A 27109-nucleotide genomic window follows, 5' to 3' on the forward strand; every position below is an offset into this window, starting at 1 on the left:
TACTTATTTCTTGAGTGAGAGAAAGAAAAACTGAAATTCTGGACCTAGTAGCTTTTTTCCTCCTAATAATCCTTGATAACGATAATATTATTGGAATAAAAATTGTATAAGGAAAATTTATGTTCATATGTTGGTAATGACTTTGTCACTGCCACTCATATTTGTTTATATAGTTTTTTCCACTATGGTTTCATTTATATGGAATGTTAGAAGCTTTGAAATCAAATCGACCTTGGTTTTGATCTTTGCTCTGTCACTTACTAGGATTCTTAGGAATATTTTTTTTAAGATTTATTTATTTATTTGAGAGAAAGCAAGAGAGCCGGGCAGGAGGGATGAGAGCAGAGCCTGACATGAGGCTTGATTCCAGGACCCTGAGCCGAAATCAAAAAGTAGGCTGCATAACTGACTGAGCCACCCAGGCACCCCTCTTATGAACTCTTTAGCTGAAAACTATGAAAAGCACATATCCCATTATCTGTTACATAGTAGGTAGAGACTTAGTAAATAACACTTTTATTAACAATTTTAAAAAGTTTAAAGGACAGGAAACATATAACACATTCTCATTAAATTAAAAAACATCTAGGATATGTTATCACTAACCTGATGATGGGGGGGGGGGCTATTATTTGGTGACTATAGAGTGAGAATGAAAATATTATCATCAGGGCAGCCCGGGTGGCTCAGCGGTTTAGCACCTGCCTTCAGCCCAGGGGGTGATCCTGGAGTCCTAGGATCGAGTCCCACATTGGGCTCCCTGCATAGAGTCTGCTTATCCCTCTGCCTGTGTCTCTGCCTCTCTCTGTGTGTCTCTCATGAATAAATAAAATCTTTAAAAAAAAGAAGAAGAAAATATTATCATCAAATCTTGTCTATACTTACATACCAGTCACAATTTGCATACTGTTATCTATACTATGTGACTTTCTTTCTGTGACTAAGCAGTTTTAGAATGGGTTTGCTTATTTGTCTTCCTTATAACAGTGATCTTGTATTTTGACTGTATCAAAATTTAGGGTGATTGGATTACTAATTTTTGATATGTCTTAATATCCCACAAAAAAGGCAAGGAAATAATGTATTTAGAGGCTCTTGAGGGATTATTAAGGAGATAACAGTTATAGTGGTATATCACAGATGCACCTTCCACGGTATAGAGCCAGAGCCAACAGGCTGGTAAATAGTAGAGAGAAATTATAGATGTTACTATACAGCCAAGGACACAGCAGATAAACAAGATAGCCTCATTAAAGGGTATGTTAACTCAGAGTTGCCAAGTAAAAGAAATATAACTTATTCAGGTAGAACACAGATGAACTGAACCTCTCTAATTGCTTTGTTAAAAAGATTGTTTTTCAGTGGTTTGAGGATTGGAGAAAGACATGAGTGGTAGATGTGGTTTATAGCCCTAATTGGTGTATTTCTCTACAGAGTTTTTCCCTTCAGCACAATTGACATTTTTTAGGCTGTATAATTCTTTGTTGTGGTGGGATGACCTGCACATAGTAAGCTATTTACCAGCATCCTTGACCTCTGTCCACTAGATGTCAGTTATGCCCCCCTGGTGTGGCAATCCAGAGTGTCTCCACACAGTGCGAAATGCCCTGAGTTGAGAACCACCACTTTAATGGTATTTCTGAGGGGTGGTTCTAGCTGCTGTCCTCTCCTGTTTACAGGAGACAGTTCTTATCAATGCACTAATACGTTCCTAGAGCACCTAATATGGCCTCAGCTCTCTTATCTGCCCCATGTCATTAAAAACCAGAGGGAACATTTGAAATGTATGGTAGCAGAAAAGCACATTACACATTACAAAATGTATTAGTACGAAATGTCCAGTGACTTGAGATTTCCTTCTCAGGTTTGTAACCATGTATGTACGTGTAAGCATTGTGAGTGATCACCTCAGGGTTCCCCAGCTTGGAGTCTGATTTTCTCTGTGTATGTCTTTTTCTATCCCTAGGGCTTTACTGTGGTTGTGAGCTCAGTTCCAAATCAGAACCTAGAAATACAACCCTATGACCTCAGCATTGATATTTATAGCCGCTACATTTACTGGACTTGTGAGGCCACCAATGTCATTAATGTAACAAGATTAGATGGGAGATCAATTGGAGTGGTACTGAAAGGAGAGCAAGACAGACCTCGAGCCATTGTGGTAAACCCGGAGAAGGGGTATGTTGCTGAAGCTGCACACAGATATCTTCGCATCTGAGACCCTCATCAGCCTTCCTTTCTGTTCCTTTGTTGTTTACCTTTAAGTATCCTGTACTCTAGTGAAAAACTTGATATTTGCCATCCACCTGCCCCTGCATTTTCTTATATCCTTGCTTTCTCTGATTTTACTGCCTAGAATTTCTTTCTGTAGTCACTATTGCTGTAGTTCTCATTCCTAACCATGCCTTCAGGACCCTTTGCACTGCAGCATCCTCTGTGAAGTTTTCCTTGATCTGCCCAACCCGAGCCAGATGTGATTTCCCCCTTTTCCAAATGCCCAGCACTCTGTACCTATGCCTCTCTAGTTATGCTTAGTCCTCTACCTTCTACTTGTTTTCAGTGTTGTATTTTCTACTAGACTTTAGGTTCCTTTATGAGAAGAACTAGTATATTTTCTTTCATTCAATACAGAGCTTTACATTTGGTAAATAATACTTATTTGCAACTGAATGAATAAGCAGTTCAGCAGAGAAGTAGCTTATTGCAAAAGAGTTATAGGAAAGAGATGAGCTATAGAAGTTAAATATAAGAAATAATTCACATGTGACTTATTTTTGGTTATGAAATAGACTAATTGGAGAAGGAATTTAAAATTTTGTGTTCAAGTCTCTCTGGTTACAATTATTTTATTTATATATACTGTAATGTTCCAAAAGCATAGGTGTGCCTGTGTCTATCACTTTATTTTATTTTATTTTTAAGTAATTTCTACACCCAACATAGGGCATGAACTCACAACCCCAGGATCAAGAGTCCCATGCTCCAGCAACGGAACCAGCCAGGCGCCCCATCACTTCATTTTATTAATCCATGAAAATTAACTCCCCAAAGAAAAAAAGAAATTAGTTTCCTAAGAACTTCTATATACTCTGTGTTACTGTTGTTAAAAGTAATAAAAGTATCCCATGGCCTTTAAAAAATTATATATTCTACATTTAAAAATAAGATTTTAAAATATTTTACTCCTTTTAAGAATATTCTCACTTTGTATGGTTTCTTATTTTAATGAACTTACTGTTTTCTCCTTTCTCTTCAGGTATATGTATTTTACCAATCTTCAGGAAAGGTCTCCCAAAATTGAACGGGCTGCTTTGGATGGAACAGAACGGGAGGTCCTCTTTTTCAGTGGCTTAAGTAAACCAATTGCTTTAGCCCTTGATAGCAGATTGGGCAAGCTTTTTTGGGCAGATTCAGATCTCCGGCGAATTGAAAGCAGTGATCTCTCAGGTACCTAAGAAATGTATTTCCTTATTTTAATTTGAGTTATTAAGATGATTCGTTACTAGAATTTGTATTTTTCTTCCATTGTATTATTTTTGCACATTTCTTTATGATTCTACTTACTAACAGGTAGTTAGCATCATGTTGGTTGGAAAGCACTTTTTCTTCAACCATCAGCATGATTAGTTCCTCTGTTATCTAGTAATTTCCTAATTTTCTTGATTTGGGCTCTACAAATAATATATTTCTTTTTTTATAATTTTTTTTTAATTTTTATTTATTTATGATAGTCACAGAGAGAGAGAGAGAGGCAGAGACACAGGCAGAGGGAGAAGCAGGCTCCATGCACCGGGAGCCTGATGTGGGATTCGATCCCGGGTCTCCAGGATCGCGCCCTGGGCCAAAGGCAGGCGCCAAACTGCTGTGCCACCCAGGGATCCCCTATATTTTTAATGCATCACTTCTTTCCTAATTCTTATGCTCTAGTTTATGTTCTCATCTTCTCTGGCCTGAGGTCTAGCCAATGAAATCTCTTGCCTGCTGATTTTCCCCCCTGAAAGTTTATACACTGTTCCTAAATTGATTTTCTGAGCATGGTTTCTAATCATGTCACTGCTACTAAATCATGTCACTGCTACTAAAAAAATGTTCAGAATAGTCTTATAACCTGAAGAAAAAGTCTAGTTGTATACTTACATTGCTGTTTGCCTTTCACAGACCCATCATCAAACTCAAATGATCTAAACATTGCTGGTGTTTTAAACAAATTAAATCATTTGTTGGTTCTTCAGATATACTTTTACTTTCTTATCTGTCTTCAGACCTCTGTCTACAATCATAGTTATTTCACTTCCCCTTTGATTTCTGATGTCCAAATACTCTATGTGGCCTCACTAGTGATCAGGTAAATGAAGTTAAAATAATAAACTATGTCTATCAGAGTGGCCAAAATATGTTAAAGTTGATTATACCCAACATTGGTCAGAATGGTAGAGAATGGCATGCTGTCAATGCATTTTGGTATAAATGGAATTGATAAGACCTTTTTGGAAGACAGTTTGCCAGTGAATTTCCCTCTTAGATAGGTTTTTGTTTGTTTGTTTTACAGAAATACCCATTTGTACAGAGGTCACTGCTGAGCATTATTAGTAATAGTCTGTCACAGAGAAATACACTTTGCTATGTCAAGTGTATGGAATATTACAATTATTCCCCAAAAATGAGATAGATCTGTGTGCACTGACATAGAAGGATAATTTTTAAAAATTACGTTGTATAACAATGTTTATTAAGATCTAGTTTTTGGGATGCCTGGGTGGCTCAGCAGTTGAGCGTCTGCCTTCGACTTAGGTCGTGATCCCGGGGTCCTGGGATCGAGTCCCACCCACCTCGGGGTCCCTGCATGGAACCCTCTCCCTCTGCCTGTGTCTCTGCCTTCTCTCTCTGTATGTCTCATGAATAAAATCTTAAGGAAAAAAAATCTAAGTTTTAAAATTTAAATTAATTTTATATATGTATACACACACTATAATTGATGGCAGCTTACCCTCTAAAAGTATTTATACTATGTGTGGACACTGTACGTATACACACATACCAATAGTTGTATATACTATTAAGAAATATATGGGTATAGGGATGCCTGGGTGGCTCAGTGGTTGAGTGTCTGCCTTTGTTTAGGGCATGATCGAGTCCCACATTGGCTCCCTGCATGGAGCCTGCTTCTCCCTCTGCCTATGTCTCTGCCTCTCTCTCTGTGTCTGTCATGGATAAATAAATCTTTAAAAAAAAAAAAAAAAAGAAACATGGGTATATACGTTTGTATGTTCTTCGAGGAATAGGCAAGCATATACACCTCGAGAAAGGCCTGGAAGGCTAGCATACTAATATGTTATTTCTATGTCATTTGAGTTTTTATATGTTTAATACATTTATAATTTTTTTAAAAAAACTATAAGATATCTTTTCAGGCTCAAATGCCTCCTTCCATTATGCTTTCTCTGATTCCAGTCATGTACGCATTTATGGATGTGTGTACACATACCTCACATGGTATATTCTTTCCCTCATCTGATCATCTGTATATCTTATGTCATTTATAATTTGAATAATACTTATGTCAGTGTTCTCTTACTAGTGTTGAGGGTGGGGTTCCCCCCTCTTTCTTTCTTTTCATTTATGGCATTTATTTTTTGTTATAAGGGTAATACATACCATTAAAGACAATTTAGAAAAGAAAAAAAAATCTGAAACACTGTCATTAGTAACACTTTAACTTCTATTTTTTAATGCATCTTTTTTTCTGCCCTTGTAAAATGGTTCCAACATACAGAAAGTATAAAGTGCTTGCCATCCAACTTTGTTAAATCTTAGTGTTTGGAGCCATATTTGCTTTTGAACTCCTTCCCTTCCTCCTTCTCTTCCTTGAGATGAAAAATTAGAATCTTAAAGCCCTTGTGTGTCCCTTCCCAATTCTATTCTCCTCACTCTTTTCCTCGAGGTAACTGTTGATGTTTTTATTGCCATGCATATTTTGTTCTGTGTGTGTGAGTGTTACCATACATACACATATAGCTATTTAAAACTTTTTTTCACTTTTTTATTTTTATTTTTTTTTAATTTTATTTATTTACTCATGAGAGACACAGAAAAGCAGAGAGAGAGCCAGGCTCTCCCTGGGGAGCCTGATACACCACTCAGTCCCAGGACCCCAGGATCAGACCTGAGCCAAAGGCAGATACTCAACCACTGAGACACCCAGGCACCCCATTTTTTTCACTTTTTAAACTGAATATAATCTTATGTATTCCTTTGTAGCTAGCTTTTTTCAGATATATTATGGTTTTGAGATAATCTGTGTTGATCCATAACTCTGTTAGTTATTTTCAGCACTAAATTAGTACTTCATTGTATGAATCATTCTGTACTTTATTCTGTCTTTCTAAACTGCTATTCCCCATTTTTTGGCATTAAAGGCAGTGGTTTAGTGAGTATTTTTATACAGATACTTGAACTTTTCTCTGTGGCCTAAACCTTGTAGTAGAATTGTGTTATGTATATATTCACCTTGAATAGATACATCCAGGTTTCTCTTTAATGATTATATCAACTTAAAATCCCCATTAGGAGGGGATGCCTGGGTGGCTCAGTGGTTGAGCGGCTGCCTTCGGCTCAGGTCATGATCCCAAAGTCCCTGGATTGAGTCCCACATCAGGCTCCCTGCATGGAGCCTCCTTCTCCCTCTGCCTGTGTCTCTTCCTCTCTGTCTCTGTCTCTCATGAATAAATAAATAAATCTTTAAAAAACAATCCCCACTAGAAGTATATGAGTTAACCTTCCAGTATTTGGTATTGTTAGAATTCCCAATTTTTACTAATCCAGTGGTTTAAAAAGTATATCTCATTGATAAAATTTGGATTTCCCTGTCTGATATTAATTTATTGGTCATTCATATTCCATGAATTGCTATTTATTGCCCATTTTTCTGTTACTGATTTTTAAAAATTCTGTATCAGACTGTTAATCCATTATCAAGTTACATATATATTGGAGGAGAATTAGCATGTTTAAGAAATTCAGTCTTTTCATCTACGATGGTGGTCAGAGATCCCTCCATTTGTTTAGGTCTTATTTGATCATTTTTAGTACATCTTTACACTTTCTTCTTTAGAAAAGGATATGTATTGCATGAATCTTCTTCCAATTTGTGATTTACCTTTTTTCACACTTCCAATGATGTCTTTAGATGAAAAAGAAGTTCTTAATTTTAGTGCAGTACAGTTTACTAATTTTTCCCATATGATTAGTGCCTTTTATGTTCTATTTAAGAAATCTTTGCCTACTGCAAAGTCACAAAGATATTTTGTGGTGGTTTTTTTTTTTTCCTAAAATTTTTTTTGTTTAACTTTTCTCATTTAGATTTATGATCTATTTAGAATATATTTTTGTAAATGGTGTGAGGTAAGGGTTAAAAAATATTTTTCCCTCATATTACTATTTGATTTTACAAAGTTTCTGAGAAGGTGATTCTTTCTTCACTATACTCTAACATCACCTTTGTTATAAATGAATTGACTGTATAAGTTTGTTCCTGGAATCTAATGTTCCCTTGGTCACTTGGTCTTTCATGATATTTTGTCTTAATTCTTATAATGTCCTAACAAATTTATCAGGTGGTTTCCTTTAATATTTCTTAAAGATAGTTATTGTTGACCATTTACACTTCCATTTATATTCTAGAATCTGCCTCTGAGTTTCCACCAAAAATGAAAGAAACCTAGTAGAATTTTGACTGGGTTTACTTTGAATTTATAGGTCAATTTGTTATTTTTTATAATATTAGTCTTCCAAATGCTAAACATGGTATATCCCTCCATTTATTTAGAACTTTAATTTTCTCTGTGTTTTATACTTTTCTGTGTAGATATCTTTCATTAGAGTTATTTCTTGGTATTTGAGGCTTTTGAATGCTAGTGATAAAGAGTATTCTAAATTTTTAATATTTCATTTTCTGATTGTGGGTGGAATACAAAAGCAGTTTCCTTTTTTTCTCCCATTCTGTTTTGGAGCTTGGTCCCAGGGACCTTGCTAAATTCAGTTATCTGTGGTTTCTTTAATATTTGAAGATCATAGAATCATTTATCTACAAATTAATGAAAGCTTCGTTTCTTCTTTTTTTTTTTTTTTTTTTTTTTTTAATTTTATTTTATTTATTTTTTTTTTATTGGTGTTCAATTTAGTAACATACAGAATAACACCCAGTGCCCGTCACCCATTCACTCCCACCCCCCGCCCTCCTCCCCTTCTACCACCCCTAGTTCGTTTCCCAGAGTTAGCAGTCTTTATGTTCTGTCTCCCTTTCTGATATTTCCCACACATTTCTTCCCCCTTTCCTTATATTCCCTTTCACTATTATTTATATTCCCCAAATGAATGAGAACATATAATGTTTGTCCTTCTCCGACTGACTTACTTCACTCAGCATAATACCCTCCAGTTCCATCCACGTTGAAGCAAATGGTGGGTATTTGTCATTTCTAATAGCTGAGTAATATTCCATTGTATACATAAACCACATCTTCTTTATCCATTCATCTTTCGTTGGACACCGAGGCTCCTTCCACAGTTTGGCTATCGTGGCCATTGCTGCTATAAACATCGGGGTGCAGGTGACCCGGCGTTTCATTGCATTTGTATCTTTGGGGTAAATCCCCAACAGTGCAATTGCTGGGTCGTAGGGCAGGTCTATTTTTAACTGTTTGAGGAACCTCCACACAGTTTTCCAGAGTGGCTGCACCAGTTCACAGTCCCACCAACAGTGTAAGAGGGTTCCCTTTTCTCCGCATCCTCTCCAACATTTGTTGTTTCCTGCCTTGTTAATTTTCCCCATTCTCACTGGTGTGAGGTGGTATCTCATTGTAGTTTTCATTTGTATTTCCCTGATGGCAAGCGATGCAGAGCATTTTCTCATATGCATGTTGGCCATGTCTATGTCTTCCTCTGTGAGATTTCTCTTCATGTCTTTTGCCCATTTCATGATTGGATTGTTTGTTTCTTTGGTGTTGAGTTTAATAAGTTCTTTATAGATCTTGGAAACTAGCCCTTTATCTGATATGTCATTTGCAAATATCTTCTCCCATTCTGTAGGTTGTCTTTGAGTTTTGTTGACTGTATCCTTTGCTGTGCAAAAGCTTCTTATCTTGATGAAGTCCCAATAGTTCATTTTTGCTTTTGTTTCTTTTGCCTTCGTGGATGTATCTTGCAAGAAGTTACTATGGCCGAGTTTAAAAAGGGTGTTGCCTGTGTTCTTCTCTAGGATTTTGATGGAATCTTGTCTCACATTTAGATCTTTCATCCATTTTGAGTTTATCTTTGTGTATGGTGAAAGAGAGTGGTCTAGTTTCATTCTTCTGCATGTGGATGTCCAATTTTCCCAGCACCATTTATTGAAGAGACTGTCTTTCTTCCAATGGATAGTCTTTCCTCCTTTATCGAATATTAGTTGCCCATAAAGTTCAGGGTCCACTTCTGGATTCTCTATTCTGTTCCACTGATCTATGTGTCTGTTTTTGTGCCAGTACCACACTGTCTTGATGACCACAGCTTTGTAGTACAACCTGAAATCTGGCATTGTGATGCCCCCAGATATGGTTTTCTTTTTTAAAATTCCCCTGGCTATTCGGGGTCTTTTCTGATTCCACACAAATCTTAAAATAATTTGTTCTAACTCTCTGAAGAAAGTCCGTGGTATTTTGATAGGGATTGCATTAAACGTGTATATTGCCCTGGGTAACATTGACATTTTCACAATATTAATTTTGCCAATCCATGAGCATGGAATATTTTTCCATCTCTTTGTGTCTTCCTCAATTTCTTTTAGAAGTGTTCTATAGTTTTGAGGGTATAGATCCTTTACATCTTTGGTGAGGTTTATTCCTAGGTATCTTATGCTTTTGGGTGCAATTGTAAATGGGATTGACTCCTTAATTTCTCTTTCTTCAGTCTCATTGTTAGTGTATAGAAATGCCACTGACTTCTGGGCATTGATTTTGTATCCTGCCACGCTACCGAATTGCTGTATGAGTTCTAGCAATCTTGGGGTGGAGACTTTTGGGTTTTCTATGTAGAGTATCATGTCATCGGCGAAGAGGGAGAGTTTGACTTCTTCTTTGCCAATTTGAATGCCTTTAATGTCTTTTTGTTGTCTGATTGCCGAGGCTAGGACTTCCAGTACTATGTTGAACAGCAGTGGTGAGAGTGGACATCCCTGTCTTGTTCCTGATCTTAGGGGAAAGGCTCCTAGTGCTTCCCCATTGAGAATGATATTTGCTGTGGGCTTTTCATAGATGGCTTTTAAGATGTCGAGGAATGTTCCCTCTATCCCTACACTCTGAAGAGTTTTGATCAGGAATGGATGCTGTATTTTGTCAAATGCTTTCTCTGCATCCAATGAGAGGATCATATGGTTCTTGGTTTTTCTCTTGCTGATATGATGAATCACATTGATTGTTTTACGGGTGTTGAACCAGCCTTGTGTCCCAGGGATAAATCCTACTTGGTCATGGTGAATAATTTTCTTAATGTACTGTTGGATCCTATTGGCCAGTATCTTGTTGAGAATTTTTGCATCCATGTTCATCAGGGATATTGGTCTGTAATTCTCCTTTTTGGCGGGGTCTTTGTCTGGCTTTGGAATTAAGGTGATGCTGGCTTCATAGAACGAATTTGGAAGTACTCCATCTCTTTCTATCTTTCCAAACAGCTTTAGGAGAATAGGTATGGTTTCTTCTTTAAACGTTTGATAAAATTCCCCTGGGAAGCCATCTGGCCCTGGACTCTTGTGTCTTGGGAGGTTTTTGATGACTGCTTCAATTTCCTCCCTGGTTATTGGTCTGTTCAGGTTTTCTATTTCTTCCTGTTCCAGTTTTGGTAGTTTGTGGCTTTCCAGGAATGCGTCCATTTCTTCCAGATTGCCTAATTTATTGGCGTATACGTTTCTTCTTTTTCAGTTCTTTTTCCTTGTTGCTTTATTGCACTGGCTGGAACTTCCAATACAGTGTTAAATAGAATAATAATAATCATCATCATCATCATCATCATCTTTGGGTTGTTTTGTTTTGTTTTGTTTTCTTGATTTGGAGGAAATCATTCAATACTTCGTGATTAGGTATTATGTTTGCTAAGGTTTTTCTGTAGATAACGTATTTAACAGATTAAGGAGGTTCCCTTCTATTCCTACTTTGCTAGAATAAATCAAACTTGGCATGATACATTTTTTTATTATATTGGTCGATTTTGTTTACGATGTTTGTGTCTGTATTCATGAGAATGATTATCCTTTAGTTTTCCTTTCTTATAATGTACTTGTTGGTGTTTTGCCATCAAGGTTACGTTGGCCTCATGAAAAGAAATATTTCCTCTTTTTCTGTTTTCTAAAAAAGGTTAGTATAATGTTGGTGGTTTTCTTTCTTTTTTTTTCTCCTTCCTTATAGATTTGTAAACAATCATACACCTTGGTCATGGATTTCTTTATGCGTCATATTTTTAGCCTCTTACAGACAGAGCCTTTTACACTGGATTGCATTTAGTACCTGTGTAGCTTATTGAATAAAGAAGCATATCTTTTCATTGTTGGTTGTGGTGTTTAACTTACACCCCTTTTAACTGCCATTAAAGTAGATCAGGTCCTTATCATGTCAGGGGTCCTCAGTGACACTGTTAACAGCTCTTTTTTCTCAGTGGTTCACTTTAAGCCATCCTTGTAATACCACCAGCTAATCTTTTTTATTCACTCCTAATATTTTAGGCTTAATTTAAATTTTCATCAAAGTAATACATGTAAATATTTGTGGAAATCAAATGCTTCTTAGTTTATAACAAAAAACAAGTGTACTGCTCTATCTACTCTCAGTTCCTACCCTAAACATCTACTTTGTTATTTAAAATAACTTGCTTAAAATGGCTATTTCTTGATATTTCAACTTTAGACATCACACATTGACTTCCTGTGATGGAAAATAAAGATTTTGCTTTCTTTAACTGTATAGCCTCAAAATATTCAAGAATTTTCCTCCCATCCTCCCAGGATAGTTATAATTTTTAAGTTCCTACTTAATTGTTATTTATGGCTATGAAAATATTACCATTAGCATGTTTCCTTCTATAGCTTTTTTCCCCCAAAGCTAATCTTGTCTAATGTAAATATTGTTTCAGTACCTACAGATGCATCAAGCAATCCATCTTTTTTATTTTTAATTAAAAGCATACCTCTTGAATTTATCATCTTATTCCAATCTAGGTTTGCTTGCTTTTTAGGCCAACTTCCTTTCGCCATTATTATCCTGGGAATGCACTTGCCAGTCTCCGTGGTGCTGAAACCTATTTACTGAATTCCATTTCTCTGGCTAATTTCTTTTTCTTGGTAGAACACGTCCTCTATTAGCTTCTTGAAAGGAGTTCATAGTAGGTTAAATTTTTTCATTTATTTGTCTGAATTTTTCTCCCTTACACTTGGTTAATAATTTGGATGTTTGGATCCCTGAATGGCTCAGCAGTTTAGCGCCTGCCTTTGGCCCAGGGCGTGATTCTGGAGTCCTGGGATTGAGCCTCGTGTTGGGCTCCCTGCATGGAACCTGCTTCTCCCTCTGCCTGTTTCTCTCTCTCTCTCTCTCATGAGTAAATAAAATCTTAAAAAAATAATATTAATTAGGATGTTATATAGCATTCATGTCTCATAACTGTTTTCTCCCAATTTTGAAGGTAGAACTCTATTGTCTTCAAGCATCTCATGTTGAGAAGTTTGTTATCATTGTGGTTCCTAACTATTTATATATGATCCTCTATTTTCCCCTCCAGAAGCTTTTAACATCTCTTCTTCCAGATGTTCTAGAATTTAATGATAATTAAATTGTGCCTTTGTATGATCTCTCCTTGACTTCCCTCTTTGTCTCTTTCTTACATTGAACTGATTAGTAGGTGATGCCTTTCTATCTGGAAACTTACATCTTCAGTTCTTAGGAAGTTGTATTTGTTTTTTTTTTTTTTTTAATGTTGTTTCTTTAATTATCTTCCCATTCTGGAACTTTTACTCAGTTGTTGGATCTTTTTTTTTTTTTTAAGATTTTATTTATTTATTCATGACAGAGAGAGAGAGAGGCAGAGACACAGGCAGAGGGAGAAGCAGGCTCCATGCTGGGAGCCCGATGCAGGTCTCGATCCCGGGACTCCAGGACCGCGCCCTGGGCCAAAGGCAGGCGCTAAACCGCTGAGCCACCCAGGGATCCCCTTGGATCTTAACTATAACTATTTTTCTCAATTATCCATGGCTTTATCCTTTTGTTCTGCTTTGAGTTTTTCAAGTTTATCTTCCAGTCTTTTTTTTGAATTTTTTTTTCAGGTATCATTTTTTATTTCCAAGGACTCTTGTGTTCTGTGAATGCCTTGCCCCCATCATAAGTATCCTGTTAGGTTTTTGTTGCTCTTGATTTGTTTTCTTCTGCATTAAATTTCATCTATTTCTCTAAATTCCTTTATTCTGTTTGTTTTGGGCTTTGAATTTAAAAGTAGAAGTTTTGGGGCACCTGAGTGGCTCAGATGGTTAGGCATCTGCCTTTGGCTCAAGTCATGATCTCAGGATCCTGGGATGAAGCCCCATATCTGGGCTCCCTGCTCAGCAGGGAGCCTGCCTCTCCCTCTGCCTCTCCCCCTGCTTGTGCCCTCTCTCTTTCTCTCTCAAATGAATAAATAAAATCTTTAAATAAATTTTAGATATCTGGTGATCTTTAGTTGTCTTTTTTTTTTTTTAATATTTTTTATTTATTTATTTATGATAGTCACACACAGAGAGAGAGAGAGAGAGAGAGGGGCAGAGACACAGGCAGAGGGAGAAGCAGGCTCCATGCACTGGGAGCCCGACGTGGGATTTGATCCCGGGTCTCCAGGATCGCGCTCTGGGCCAAAGGCAGGTGCCAAACCGCTGATCTAGGGATCAACTAGGGATCCCTAGTTGTCTTAAACTTAATAGTGAGGCATTAAAAACTCTGCCTTTCCCCACTGCTGCTGCCTGTGAAGGAGTGGGAATCTTATGAACACCTGACTCTTTTCTGATGGGACCCCCAAGGTGACACTATCTGAAGTTTTTTTCTCTTGGACACCTCAGGTTTTTTTATTTTATTATTGTTGGTGGTGGTTTGTATTTCCTATAGGGATGTCTTCTGGTCTTCTGGAGGAAGATAAAAGCTGGCTGCTAGTATTCTTGGAACCTTAGTCTCACCAATTAGAAAGTAGATTTTTAACTAATACCCCCTGTAAAATCCCATGTATGGCACTACCTCTTTGTCTTTGCCTGGTATGTTAAAAATCTGGTTCAGTTTCTTTAGCAGGTATATCTTCAGTCTTCTGATAGAGGAAGAGAGGAGACCCAAGAGGTGAATAGCTTCTTTTACTTATTTTCAATCAGTCCTCTTCTCTCAGCCCCAGCCATGTAACTCCTCCCCTTGCTCATCCAAAATTACCTGGTGCTTCCAGTTCCTGAGCTAATTGATTTTGTTGTTGGCTTCACCAGCTGCGGGCATTTAGTTTTCTTTGGGCAACTATGTCATTATCCCTGGTCTGCTCCAACTTCTAATTTGTATCATTTTGTGCTCTGTTGTCCTGTTTGTTCTTATGGCATTATACCTTAATTTTTTACTACAATTTTTAGGAAGAAGCCTAAGAGAACTTGTGTTTAACTTACCATGGATCTGAATGTTTATCTAAGCAGTGCCTTCTCATCTGGAATATCTCCCTGTTTTTCTCCCTTTTAAAAACTTAGCTTTATGCTTGCCTCTTTCCTAGAACTTTCCCTGATATTTCTAAAATAGAAACTAATACCTCTCTTTAATTAAACTCTAATCACTTAGGAACCAAGAAAATGTTCTATAGATATTTGAAGGACTATTATGAGGATCAGGGAAGGAATGAATACATTTTTTCTTTTTGAGTGAGGGAGAATCTATGGGGATGGAGAATGGGGCACAGATTCCAACACACTGTATGAAACAACCTTCTTAAAGTTCAACAGTAAGAACAGTTGTCTGTTAAGAGTTAACATCCTATGTCTGGGATGTTATAGAAAGAATTCTTTGTGGTAAGGTTTGAACCAGATAACTTTTGAATCAGTCATTTTTTCTGTGTTTTGAGTGGCCAGATAGAGTGAGGGTGGAGTTGTTCTTCACAGAGCCTTCAGGTGTACTCAGCAAGTAGGGGAGGCCAAGAGCTGAGAACTCAGAGCTCTGGGCTCACCACGACTGCTTTATCTAGAGAAGTCCCATTTTTATTTGATTTATATGTTAAGACTCTTCATAAAATGTAATTTGAAAAATGGACTCTGCTTTTTAAAAATTTTGAAAGCTACTCTGTCTTTTCCATGTTTCTATGAACGAGAGTATTTTAGTATGTATTGGGCACTTACTTGCTTTTGTTTGTGGTTAAATGTCTAATCTGTTCTCTGATGTGTATGTGTCTTCTCAGAATGATTTTAACTTGCGGTAGACACTTCATCATATTTTTCTTTTCAGTACTTTTGGAATCTAACTGATATTTGATTGTAATTGCTAAATATGTGACTTGACCCATATGAATCATTTCTGTTGAATGTTCTCTTTTCAAAGGTGCCAACCGAATAGTATTAGAAGACTCCAATATCTTGCAGCCTGTGGGACTGACTGTGTTTGAAAACTGGCTGTATTGGATTGATAAGCAGCAGCAAATGATTGAAAAAATTGACATGACAGGCCGAGAGGGTAGAACCAAAGTCCAGGCTCGAATTGCCCAGCTTAGTGACATTCATGCTGTGAAAGAGCTGAACCTTCAGGAATATAGTAAGTGCTGATGGCATACTGCTAATTGCAGGATTCATGTTTGTTGTAAGAAATTAAGATAGAATTAAGATGTTCTGTGTCTTCTTACCTTTTTTATTTTAATTAATTTATTTTTAAAGATTTTATTTATTAATTTGAGAGAGTGAATGAGTGAGAGCAGGAGCCAGGGGAGTGGAGCAGAGGGAGGGAGAGAAGCAGACTTCTTCCCACTTGTCAGGGAACCTGATGTAGGGCTAGGCAGAAGAAGGCAGACACTTAACTGACCTCAGTGCCCCTTCTTACCTTTTTCTTTAAAGATTTTTTGCACTTTTAATTTTGCCATTTTTTTAAAACCTTACACAAACTCATCTGGGAGCTTTTTCAAATTAACATATTTTCCCCATAAAACAGGAGTGGGGAAAGGAATGGTCTTGCTCCTTTTCAAATGTTTCCCCAAATACAAGGGCTTTACTTGTCATGTCTTCTTCCTCACCTTCAGCCCCTTTAAGAATATTGGTAAAAGGATATATTTCTCTTGTTCCTTGTGTGCCCCCATCATTTGAACAAAAGCAAAAATTATATTTGTGTAATTTTGAATATAGTTATCTTGGAATAACCTTACAAAGCAAAAACAAACTACAAATTAGTGTGTTTAGAAGTTTTTGAAATAAGCTTAGAGAAGATTGCTTAACAGCACTTGGTTTTCTTCCTGCTAGATACATTTTTTGTTTCTCAGCTTAGAAAAGTACCCATAACATTTTTTTTTATCTTACTAAAATCTTTTGAATATGGCTAATCATCTTGCCCTAATTTCTTGATAATATGAAAAGACTCCTCGTAGCAATCACTACTCTGGGTTTTATGTGATTGTACCAGGAATGCTGATGTTAAATGAAATATTAAAGAGAGAACTATTGAACTCCTTAACTTCTCAGCCTAATGCTTTAAAATCGAACTGAAGTATGAAAGGAGAATAGCGGAATGGAAGCACCATTGCTTGTTCAAGTCTTCATTATGTTGTCACTGTTCATGAACTTAGAGGGATTTGAGAATTAGAATCGTTGTCACTCTAAGTTATGACATACGACTTAGGCTGAACATTTAATAGAAGTAAGGCCTTAATTTCTAAGCTATTTATTCAGTTGACCAATGAATGTTTTATTGCAGGAAATCTCAACGGAGATTTTCAGAACTTTTGAGGGAATATCTTTTTTTTTATAATTCAACACTTAAATATGATTTTTTTATTAGGAAAAAATTTTTCTTTAAATTTCTGATATTAAAGAGAATGAGATTTTTATCAGAAATTTCATGGAATTAAAAGGTTGTGCTATGTAGGTTATATATTCTAGTGTAATATGACTGATGGCTGTTTTGGGACATCTGTGTAGTCTAACACATCTGCTGAGTTACAGATAGCTGACTCTTTCAATCTCATCAACACACACTGAAGCAGGGCTGATGTGTTATTGAGAATACAGACAATAAATGGGTGGCTACATTAGATGTTGGTATTCTGATGACATGTCAAGTTGCTTATAACACAGGCTAAGTGGAAAATTCAAAGCAACATCATTAAATCCAATTTGTGAAACAGACTTTGAAAAATTGCTTAAGTTTGTATTTATTTAATTTAGTCCAAATTTAAGGAAATTAAACATTTGTAACATTGCAAATTACCTTTTGCAGTTGACTAAGCAAATAATTTTGGTTGTCTCTGAGTGGTTGCAATCCATGTGAATTTAAGTTTTTTCTTCTTAACAACTCTAATATTCCATATTTCATAATTTCTATATTTCATTCAACTATAGTTTATGAGTAAAGTCATCTTTTAGAAAGGTAGAATTTCTGAGTTAAAATCTTTAGAAGAGTTTTTATATTTTAAATAGAATAATGTCTAGGACTCTGCATTCTCCCTAGCAATGTTTTTAGTTTCACTAATCAATTTGTTATATATATAAATATTTTTGCGTTTTTAAATTGTCCTCATTTTCTTGCAATTGTGTAGGGATATAATGAGGAATTTTATTGTTAGTGGGATTAAAGTCCAAGGTAATTTTATGTTTGATTTCCTTGGCAATTCATAAGTTGATTTTGACTGAGGTGTCATTTCTTCCCTTCCTCTCTCCCTTCTTTTTCTTTCTTTCGTCGTCTTCTCCTTTTTTATTTTTCCCCAGGACAGCACCCTTGCGCTCAGGATAATGGTGGCTGTTCACATATTTGTCTTGTGAAAGGAGATGGTACTACAAGGTGCTCTTGCCCCATGCACTTGGTTCTGCTTCAAGATGAGCTGTCCTGTGGAGGTAAATATGTTATTTCCTTCTGCAGGTCCATATACCAGTTAACATGTTCTATGACTTAATCTAGCATTCTGTGATTTGGCAGTGAAATTACTCTTTCTCCTAACTTGATTGGTCACTTATATTCCATTCATCTGTACTATCTTAGCCTTTTGGGTTATTTGTGAATAAAGAATAACCCAAAATAAAGAGTAATTTCACTGCCAAATCAACAGAATGCTAGATTAAGAGAGGCAGAGGGAGAGGGAGAAGAGCTAATCCATCATGACAAGTAGCAGATGTAACCTAACCTTGGGACTAAGGTGGAAATGCCCTTATTGGGGGAAATTAATCTTGTAAATGAATATATTTCTTAATAATAAAGTAGCTTTTTTCACCCCAGAAAGTCACAAAATAAATTAATTCTACTTCCTAAAAAAAAAAAAAAAAAAATCTACTTCCTATAATCTCCATTTACTGAATTCTAGATTCTACCAATTTAATGTATCATTTGCTGGGAATGTATCCAGTGAAAAAAGCATTCTTTTATTCCCATCTATTGGTAGTTTGGTATTGTTTTTACTTATTTACCTAGCAAAAAAAATTTTTTTAAGATACTACTGCAGTAATGTGATAGTGAAATTGGTTCAGTCACTCATGAGAGCATAATAAATTGGTATATTCTTTTGTTAAAGCATAGCATGGTAGCATCAAATACCATAATAATAGTCACTACCTTAATTCAGAATTCTCCTCTTGGGGATAATCCTAAATTAAGTCAACTGAAGAGAAAAGACCATTCTCTACAGTGGCAGTCTGCAGATTGAAAGCAATTTAATTTTTAATGATAGGAAAATTAGGTAAAATAATTTGGTTTATACAGCTTTTAAACATGACCATAAGCTCATATAAAAATGTAGCCAAAATTTGGCTTAACTAGAAGCCAAAAAATATTTTTTGATTTTTCAAAAAATCAACTATTCAGGTATGATTTTCTACTATGACAACTACACAAAATACATATTTCTGTGTACAAAGATTGGTTTATATACTCAAGATATAAAAGTTGTTGATAGGATGGAATTTTAAGCATATCTTACTCTAACTTTACTTTAAAAAAATGTATTGAGTAGCAGCTGTGAGACACTCTGCTGAGATTGCAGGAGATTTGAAGATCTTTGAGATAGAGCATACAGGTTAGTTGGGTAGATCAAATATGTGCACAGTAAAAGCTAGGTTCTGGTACTTGAAGGGTCTTTCCCAAAAATAGCAAGTGTTGAACAATAATGTGAATGTCTTTAATGCCACTGAACTATATACATTAAAATACTAAAGTTTGTTATATATATTTTACCACAATAAAAAAAATAGCATGTGTTTGTATATCAAGGTGCCAGGTTGTTACTCTAATAAGGCAAATCTTAGAAAAATTACCTTTATGTAATTATAACATAGATAAAACAAAGATACCATCTTTCACTTAGAAGATGTCTTTTAAGCCCCGGTGGCGCAGCGGTTTGGCGCTGCCTGCAGCCCAGGGCGTGATCCTGGAGACCCTGGATCGAGTCCCATGTCAGGCTTTCTGTATGGAGCCTGCTTCTCCCTCTGCCTGTGTCTCTGCCTCTCATTCTCTCTCTATCTCTATAAATAAATAAATAAAATCTTTAAAAAAAAAAAAAAAGATGTCTTTTAAAAGACCTTTGACTTTTTTCTTCACATTTAGTGATTATTTTAAAAGCGTGTATTAAATATTTTTAACTATGTGTTAAATTAATAGGGCCTTTTAACAAATGTGTTACCAGCACTCAAATCAAGGTATACAGTGTTGTCATTAGGAAAAGTACCCTGGTGTCCTTCCATAGCCACTTCTCTTTCAGAAGTAACCACTAATCTGATTCTTATCCCCATAATTTAGCTTTGTCTCTTCTTGAACTTTATGTAGGAATCATGACATTTGTATTCTTTTTGTGTCTGATTCTCTTAAGATTTTTGTGATTCAGCCATATAGAGGAGTTTATCAGTAGTTTATTTCTTTTTATTGCCGAGTAGTGTTTCATTGTAAAAATGCCACAGTTTATTCCCCTTTTGAGGGACATTTTAATTGTTTTATTTTTTTGTTCTTAGAAATAAAACTACAGTCAGTGTTAGTGTATAAGATTTTTTTGTTATGGCACCTGGCTGGCTGGTTGGTGGAATATATGACTTTTGATCTTGGGGTTGTGAGTTGGAGACCCATGTTCAGTTTAGAGATTACTTAAAAATAAAATCTTCATAGGGATGCCTGGGTGGCTCAGCAGTTGAGCATCTGCTTTTAGCCCAGGGCGTGATCCTGGTGTCCCGAGATTGAGTCCCACATCAGGTTCCCTGCATGGAGCCTGCTTCTCCCTCTGCCTGTGTCTCTGCCTCTCTCTCTCTCTCTCTCTCTCTCATGAATAAATAAAATCTTTAAAAAAAAATTTTAAAGATTTTATTTATTTATTAGAGTGAGCGAGAGATAAGAGAACGAGCAGGAAGAGAGGGAGAGGGAAAAGCAGGCTCTGCACTAAGCAGGGAGCCTAACATAGAGCTTGATCCTAGGACCCAAAGATCCTGACTGGAGTTGGAAGGCAGATATTTAACCAGCTGAGCCACCTAGATGCCCCAATAAATTCTTTTTTTAAAAAAGTTGGGATTGATTGATAATTTAACATTGACTTTACAGTGGAGATAAATGAAGTACAGAATCTTAATTCATTTGCCTGACTTTCAAGATATGTTTTCATTTGAGCCTGCCTTATCTACTGCCTTATCTCCTTTTATATCTCACTTTATTTTTGTTTGGCTGTTTAGAATTAGATGATTACTGTTGCATGTTCTGTTTTGTTTTGCCTCTGGACTTACTTGTGGTATTTCCGGATTTTTTTTTTCTTTTTTTGCATGCCATCCTAAGTCTTAATTTATTTTTCAAGGAGCATCTCCTCATGATCTATAAACCTTTACTGGCGGCAGGGCGCCTGGGTGGCTCAGTGATTGAGCATCTGCCTTTGGGTCAGGTCATGATCCTGGGATCAAGTCCCGCATCAGGCTCCCCACAGGGAAGCCTACTTCTCCCTCTGCCTATGTCTCTGCCTCTCTCTCTGTCTCTCATAAATAAATAAATAAATAATATTTTTAAAAAAATAAATAAACCTCCACTAGCCATTATTATTCTCCCCTTCCTCTGAATTGTAGCATTGTTACCACAGTTTGCCTAACATAAAGTTCAGAGTGACATTTTGTTGTATGTTCATTAGTCTCTTCCTAGCCCTAATCAAAATAAAACTCTTTAAAGCATGGACCATATATTTTACCTGTTTTTATTCTCCTCATAATCATTTATAGTGCTGAATATGTAATAGACTCAGATTCCCTCTCTAAATAATAGCTCAAATTCCCCATGTAAAATGTTCACATTTGCAGTATTCTCTACTTTAAAGATAAAAAGTTTGTGTTGCCTAGGTGGTGCAGTTGTTTAAGCATTGAACTCTTGGTTTCTGCTCAGGTCGTGATCTCACGGTTGTGAGATTGAGCCCTACTTCGGGCTCTGCCCTCAGCACCGAGTCTGCTTCAGATTCTCTCTCCTCCTCTCTCCCTCTTGCATAGTCTCTTTCTCTGTCTCTCTCAAATAAAATTTTTTTTTTTATTTTTAAAAAAAAGGTCTTCTGATCCATAGTCCTGTTAATAAAGTTATGTTATCTAGAGAATTTACTAACAGACAAGTTTTTTTGTTTTATTTTGTTCTAAAGATTTTATTTATTTATTTATTCATGAGAGACACAGAGAGGTGGAGACATAGGCAGAGGGAGAAGGAGACTCCCTATAGAGAGCCTGATGTGGGACTCAGTCTGGAGATTCCAGGATCACACCCTTAGCTGAAGGCAGATGCTCAACCATTGAGCCACCCAGTGTCCCTAACAGACATGTTTTTAAAAGAAGTCAGTGAGCCTGTGGTAATAGCAATGAAAGGCAATGGGCCAAAACTAAGGAGACACTCCTTCTGGTCCTGTCTTTTATTGTTAGCTATCTCTTTTTTATCTGAAGCTCTGTGACCTTGGCCAGTCACTCTCTGAGCCTCAGAGGCGTGTCCTCATTTGTAAAAACCAAGAAATTGGTCTTGAATGGCAATTTTCAAAGTGGCCTCAGCAACTTTTACATTTTTAAAAGTTATTGAGGACCCCAAACAGCTTTTGTTTGCATAGGTTATGTTTATCTATATTTAATACAGTCAAAATTAAAACCAAGAACTTTAAAGAATATTTATAAAAAATAACAGTAATAAGCCCTTACATGTTCACAAGTTAAACCTGTTAAGAGGGATGCCTTTAAAAAAAATAAAAATAAAAAATAAACCTGTTAATAAGAAAGTTAACTACATTTTCTGAAGCAAAATAATTTTAATAAGAAATGTGGCAATTTTTTTCATTTTTATAAATTCTTTAATGGTGGCCAGATCCTCCTATCTACTTCTACATTCAATCTGTTGTAATGTGTGGTTTTGTTTGAAATATATAAGGAAATTTAGCCTTGTAGAGAGGTGTAGCTGGTGAACAGAGAGCTATAGTAATAGTCTTTTCAAATAATTATATATCTTGAATTCTACACCAAATATTTCAAGTGGAAGTTTTCTGTAGGTTTAGTTGCCATGTGGAATTTGAAACCATAGTAACTTTTCATAATCTCATATTAAAATTTGTTGATCTATTTTGTTCTCTGAATGGGTATTTTACCCAAGCATGATTTTATAACCATACACCATGGTCATTTAGAAATACTAGAATTCCAATCAGAAATTCCCAGATCTTCAGATTTTAGACAAATATCAGAAATCACATGTTTATATCACCACCTATCTCACTAGGAAAAACTTTCGAGTACTGGGAATCTGTCAGCCTTGCAGTGTTAGATACAGGTTTTCCAAAATTCTCATTTCTGGTTAAAAGTTCCATTGTTATGCTACAAAAATACAGTGTTATTGATTTGCCATTGTTTTCCTTGAAGTAACAGGGGCTCACTAGTTCATTTTTTAGAAAACTTCCTGCCAGATACCTAAGTATAAATAACTATAGTTTGTCAGTAGTTCTTTCAAATTAAAATAAAGATGGTGTTCCATTTTGGGTTAAGCTTACATCTCAAAGTGCTTTCCCATGAGAAACCATCATACTGGGGTATGCAACTTGAGCTTTATGCATAATTCCCATTTTATCAGATACTATGGTAAAAACAGCATATATTCAAGGAGTTGATTTTATTTTATTTTTTTAAGGAGTTGATTTTAATATAGTAAATACTTTGATTCATCAAGAACACTTTAAAATAAAACTGGCCTTTTCTTTTTTTTTTTTTTAACTGTGAGTATGTGGTGGGTGTGTAGAATGCACTGACTACTAAGACAGTTTGATACCACTGCCTTGAGTTTGCTAAGGAGCTGAGACTTTTACCCATCATTCCTTTTGTTGCATCAGTGCAAGTGTAATGAGAAAGGCAAGTGTCATCTCAGTATTATTATAAAATAGTTTTGACTTTGTAGATCTCCTTCCCCAGGGATTCCTGGACCACTCTTTGAAATACCTCAGCACTAGAAAACTTATGAATTTTAGACTAACTTTAAAATATTTGGAGGTTGATGATTATAGTGATCATTCCTCAGTTATGTGTGAGATTATAATGGATTGCAAATAATCCCACTTGAAGTATCATATATGAGAAAACTTCTTTCTGTCTTACAGTTTTGCAAGTCAGTAAATCTAAATGTAATGTAAAAATTGTATGCTCTGTTTAGATGGTATAGTTTACAGATTTTATCTATTAAAAAGTGGTTTGCATATGTTAATTAGTAAATGAGCTTCACTCAAGTGTGTTTGTACTTTTGTGTGACTATTGTTTTTGTCACTCCTCTCCCTCCTGTTCTTCATATTTGAAGAACCCCCAACATGTTCTCCTCAGCAGTTTACTTGTTTCACGGGAGAAATTGACTGTATCCCTGTGGCTTGGCGGTGCGATGGGTTTACTGAATGTGAAGACCACAGTGATGAGCTCAATTGCCCTGTTTGCTCAGAGTCCCAATTCCAGTGTGCCAGTGGGCAGTGTATTGATGGTGCCCTCCGATGCAATGGAGATGCAAACTGCCAGGATAAATCAGATGAGAAGAACTGTGAAGGTATCCGAAATTCCTGGGGCCTGGTTATTTATTCTTTTTTTTCCATTAACATTGGATTATTCGAAATTCAGACTATTGCTTTGGCTCAGTGGTAGTTTCGGGGTTTTCTTCATTTGACATTATTATGACATTATTATGACATTTGACATTATTTGTTTAAACATATTAGCATATTCCAAATTGTTGTTTTAATCCACTTAACATGCATAAGGTTTATATACTTTAGTAAGCTTTGCAGATTGAGAGATGAGGCCCAAATTTTATAGACTTTCAGTATGTAAAAATAGGGCAGCCCGGGTGGCTCAGCGGTTTAGCACCGCCTTCAGCCCAGGGTGTGATCCTGGAGACCCAGGATCGAGTCCCCCGTCAGGCTTCCCACATGGAGTCTGTTTCTCCTTCTGCCTGTGTCTCTGCCTCTCTCTCTCTGTGTGTCTCTTGTGAATAAATAAATAAAATCTTTCTAAAAAAAAATAGCCTGTTTCCAGTGAACTCTGAATTAGTGGATTTATTACAATGTAAAATAATTTCATCTCTTCCTCTTTGCACCACTAACTTGTAACATGGTGAAAATGAACAAATTCTTTAGAATTTTTTAGTTTTAAGAAATGCATGTAGATAGAATTCTTTCATTCTTAACAGAATTATTAGTGAAAGATGAATTAAATGTAAAAGAACAAAACAGGAAATTTCCTGTTGGATTTCTTTTCCACTCTTTTTTCTCTACCAATGGAAATCCCCAGAGAATAATTTTTAAGTTATATTTTAAAGTCTAATTTGTTTTTCCTTTGCACCCCGAAAGTACTTTTTGACTCTTGCCAGAGTTTGACTTTACATGCTAGTAAAAATAAGAAAACTATTTACATTGTTTTCTCAGTGCTGTGTTTAATTGATCAGTTCCGCTGTTCCAACGGTCAGTGCATTGGAAAACATAAGAAATGTGATCATAATGTGGATTGCAGTGACAAATCAGATGAACTGGATTGTTGTAAGTAGGACTAAAACCATATATATTACTCTTACAGGAGAATTGTTAAAATACTTTTTCTTTATGGGTAAGTTTTGCTTATAATTAGTATTTCTTTATTAAGAAAGAAGCATTAGGGCATTTGGGTGGCTCAGTCAGTTAAACGTCCAACTCTTTGAGCTCAGGTCACAATCTCAGGGCATGAGGTTAAGCCCTGAGTCTGCTTGAAATTCTGTCCCTCTCCTTTTGTACCTCTCCCCACTTGTGCTCTCTTTCTCTCTAAAATAAACATCTTAAAAAAAAAGGAAAAGAAACAAGCATTAATGTTAAGCTAGTTATTTGTAGAAGGATTTTTTATGTTTTGCTTTTAATAATTCTTTAAAGACAGCAGTTTTCTTGGCACAAAAATCTTCACAGAAACATTTAGGAAAGCATCAGAAAAGAGTAAATATTATTTTGCCACAACTAAGTTAGGAAATTCTCAGACCATTTAGATATGTAGAAATCAGTCAGTGGTATAAGCTTGAGCTTCTGAGCATTAGCCCATGTTTATCATCTCTCATTTTTTTCTTGACCTGTTTCCAGCAGTTTCTCAGTGACTTTAAGAGCTTCCTTAGAATACAGACTAAGGATTTTTGGCTAACATATATACCCCTATGCCTAAAGACTCTAGGATACCTAACCCATAGTTTCTTCAAGGTTCATAACTACTGACCAATGTCCTGATATAAAATACATCCCAAATTGATAAACTTAGTTCTAAATGGAATTCAGCATATGGCAGGTCTACCCTATCAAACTGATTTAATGGAATTTAGGTAGACTTCATTTAAAAACTCTTTGCTTGTAATGAAGACATTATGCTAGTATTTTACAAAATTCAAATGGGAGCCTTACTAAGACTTTTAGAACCTATTCATTTGTTCAGCAAACTTTTATTGGTTCCAGTACCAAGTTCTTCAAAGTCCTCTATGGTTGAGGTACTAGTGAGAATAAAGATTTTAAAGCTAAATAGAGAATGGATTTGAATTCTAGCTCCACCTCTTACCAGCAAATTATTTGTTGTTAAACTTTAGTTTCTTTATCTTTAAAATGAAGATAATATTGAACCTGGTGGTTGTGAAAAGTTTAAACAATTTAATGTATATAAGATCTATATAGCCTGGCTCATAGTAGATACTATTGATCAAGGAGTGTGATAAGTGATATTAAATATGGTATAATAGAGATCCGTACAATAGAAGCACCAAAGAGAGAGTGGTCAGATCTTCATGAATGAAGATGGGGTTCATCAAGGAAGATTCTTAGAAAAATAGTGCTTAAGATTGGGTCTTGATCGGTGAATAGGGTTAATTATACAGATAAATGGAGAGATTGCATTTCAAGCAGAGAGAATATGCTATTCAAAAGCAGAGTGAAACAGGCAGCTTTGTGAAACTACATGTAACTGGGGCTGCCAAAATATAGGCTGTGTCTTGAGGATGGGTATCAGTAAGATAACATACTTAAAGATGAGATCATGGAAGACTTTGCTTTTCTTCTAAAGAACCTAGACAGGATCCAGAATAATGAAGAGCCATTGAGAAGCTTAAGTAAAGGATTGGCATGGCTATGTAATTGTAAAAGCTGTAGAAGTAGGTGGATTGGAAGTATAAGATTATAGGCAGGGAAATGTTAGATTGGGTGCTTTCACACTTTTTTGATCACATCAAGAGGAATACAAAGATGGGGTGTACACATAAACAAAAAGTTTCTTCTTTGAAGAAACAAAAGAAACATATGACAGTACTCACCCATATTATGTAGAATGTATCCTGAAGTTTTCTGTTTTAAAATGCTGATTGCGACACACTAAATTGTTTTCACTATCTAATGACTTACAGCCTCTGGTTTAAAAATGCTTAGGAGGAGG

At 36.0% G+C, this 27109-nt stretch overlaps 1 protein-coding gene across 2 annotated transcripts in view; it reads left to right on the forward strand.

The window, feature by feature from the left end:
- Nucleotides 1-27109, forward strand: part of LRP6 (LDL receptor related protein 6) — a 166714-nt gene that overhangs the window by 126859 nt on the left and 12746 nt on the right. For both annotated transcript variants that reach the window (XM_077871039.1, XM_077871038.1), the window contains 6 exons: nucleotides 1967-2178; nucleotides 3257-3447; nucleotides 15591-15800; nucleotides 17957-18082; nucleotides 23997-24233; nucleotides 25108-25218. In XM_077871039.1, the coding sequence (XP_077727165.1) occupies nucleotides 1967-2178; nucleotides 3257-3447; nucleotides 15591-15800; nucleotides 17957-18082; nucleotides 23997-24233; nucleotides 25108-25218 (1087 nt within the window). The remainder of the gene's footprint in view (nucleotides 1-1966; nucleotides 2179-3256; nucleotides 3448-15590; nucleotides 15801-17956; nucleotides 18083-23996; nucleotides 24234-25107; nucleotides 25219-27109) is intronic.

The sequence above is a fragment of the Canis aureus genome, chromosome 25, assembly GCF_053574225.1.
Source record: "Canis aureus isolate CA01 chromosome 25, VMU_Caureus_v.1.0, whole genome shotgun sequence".
Lineage (NCBI taxonomy): Eukaryota > Metazoa > Chordata > Mammalia > Carnivora > Canidae > Canis > Canis aureus.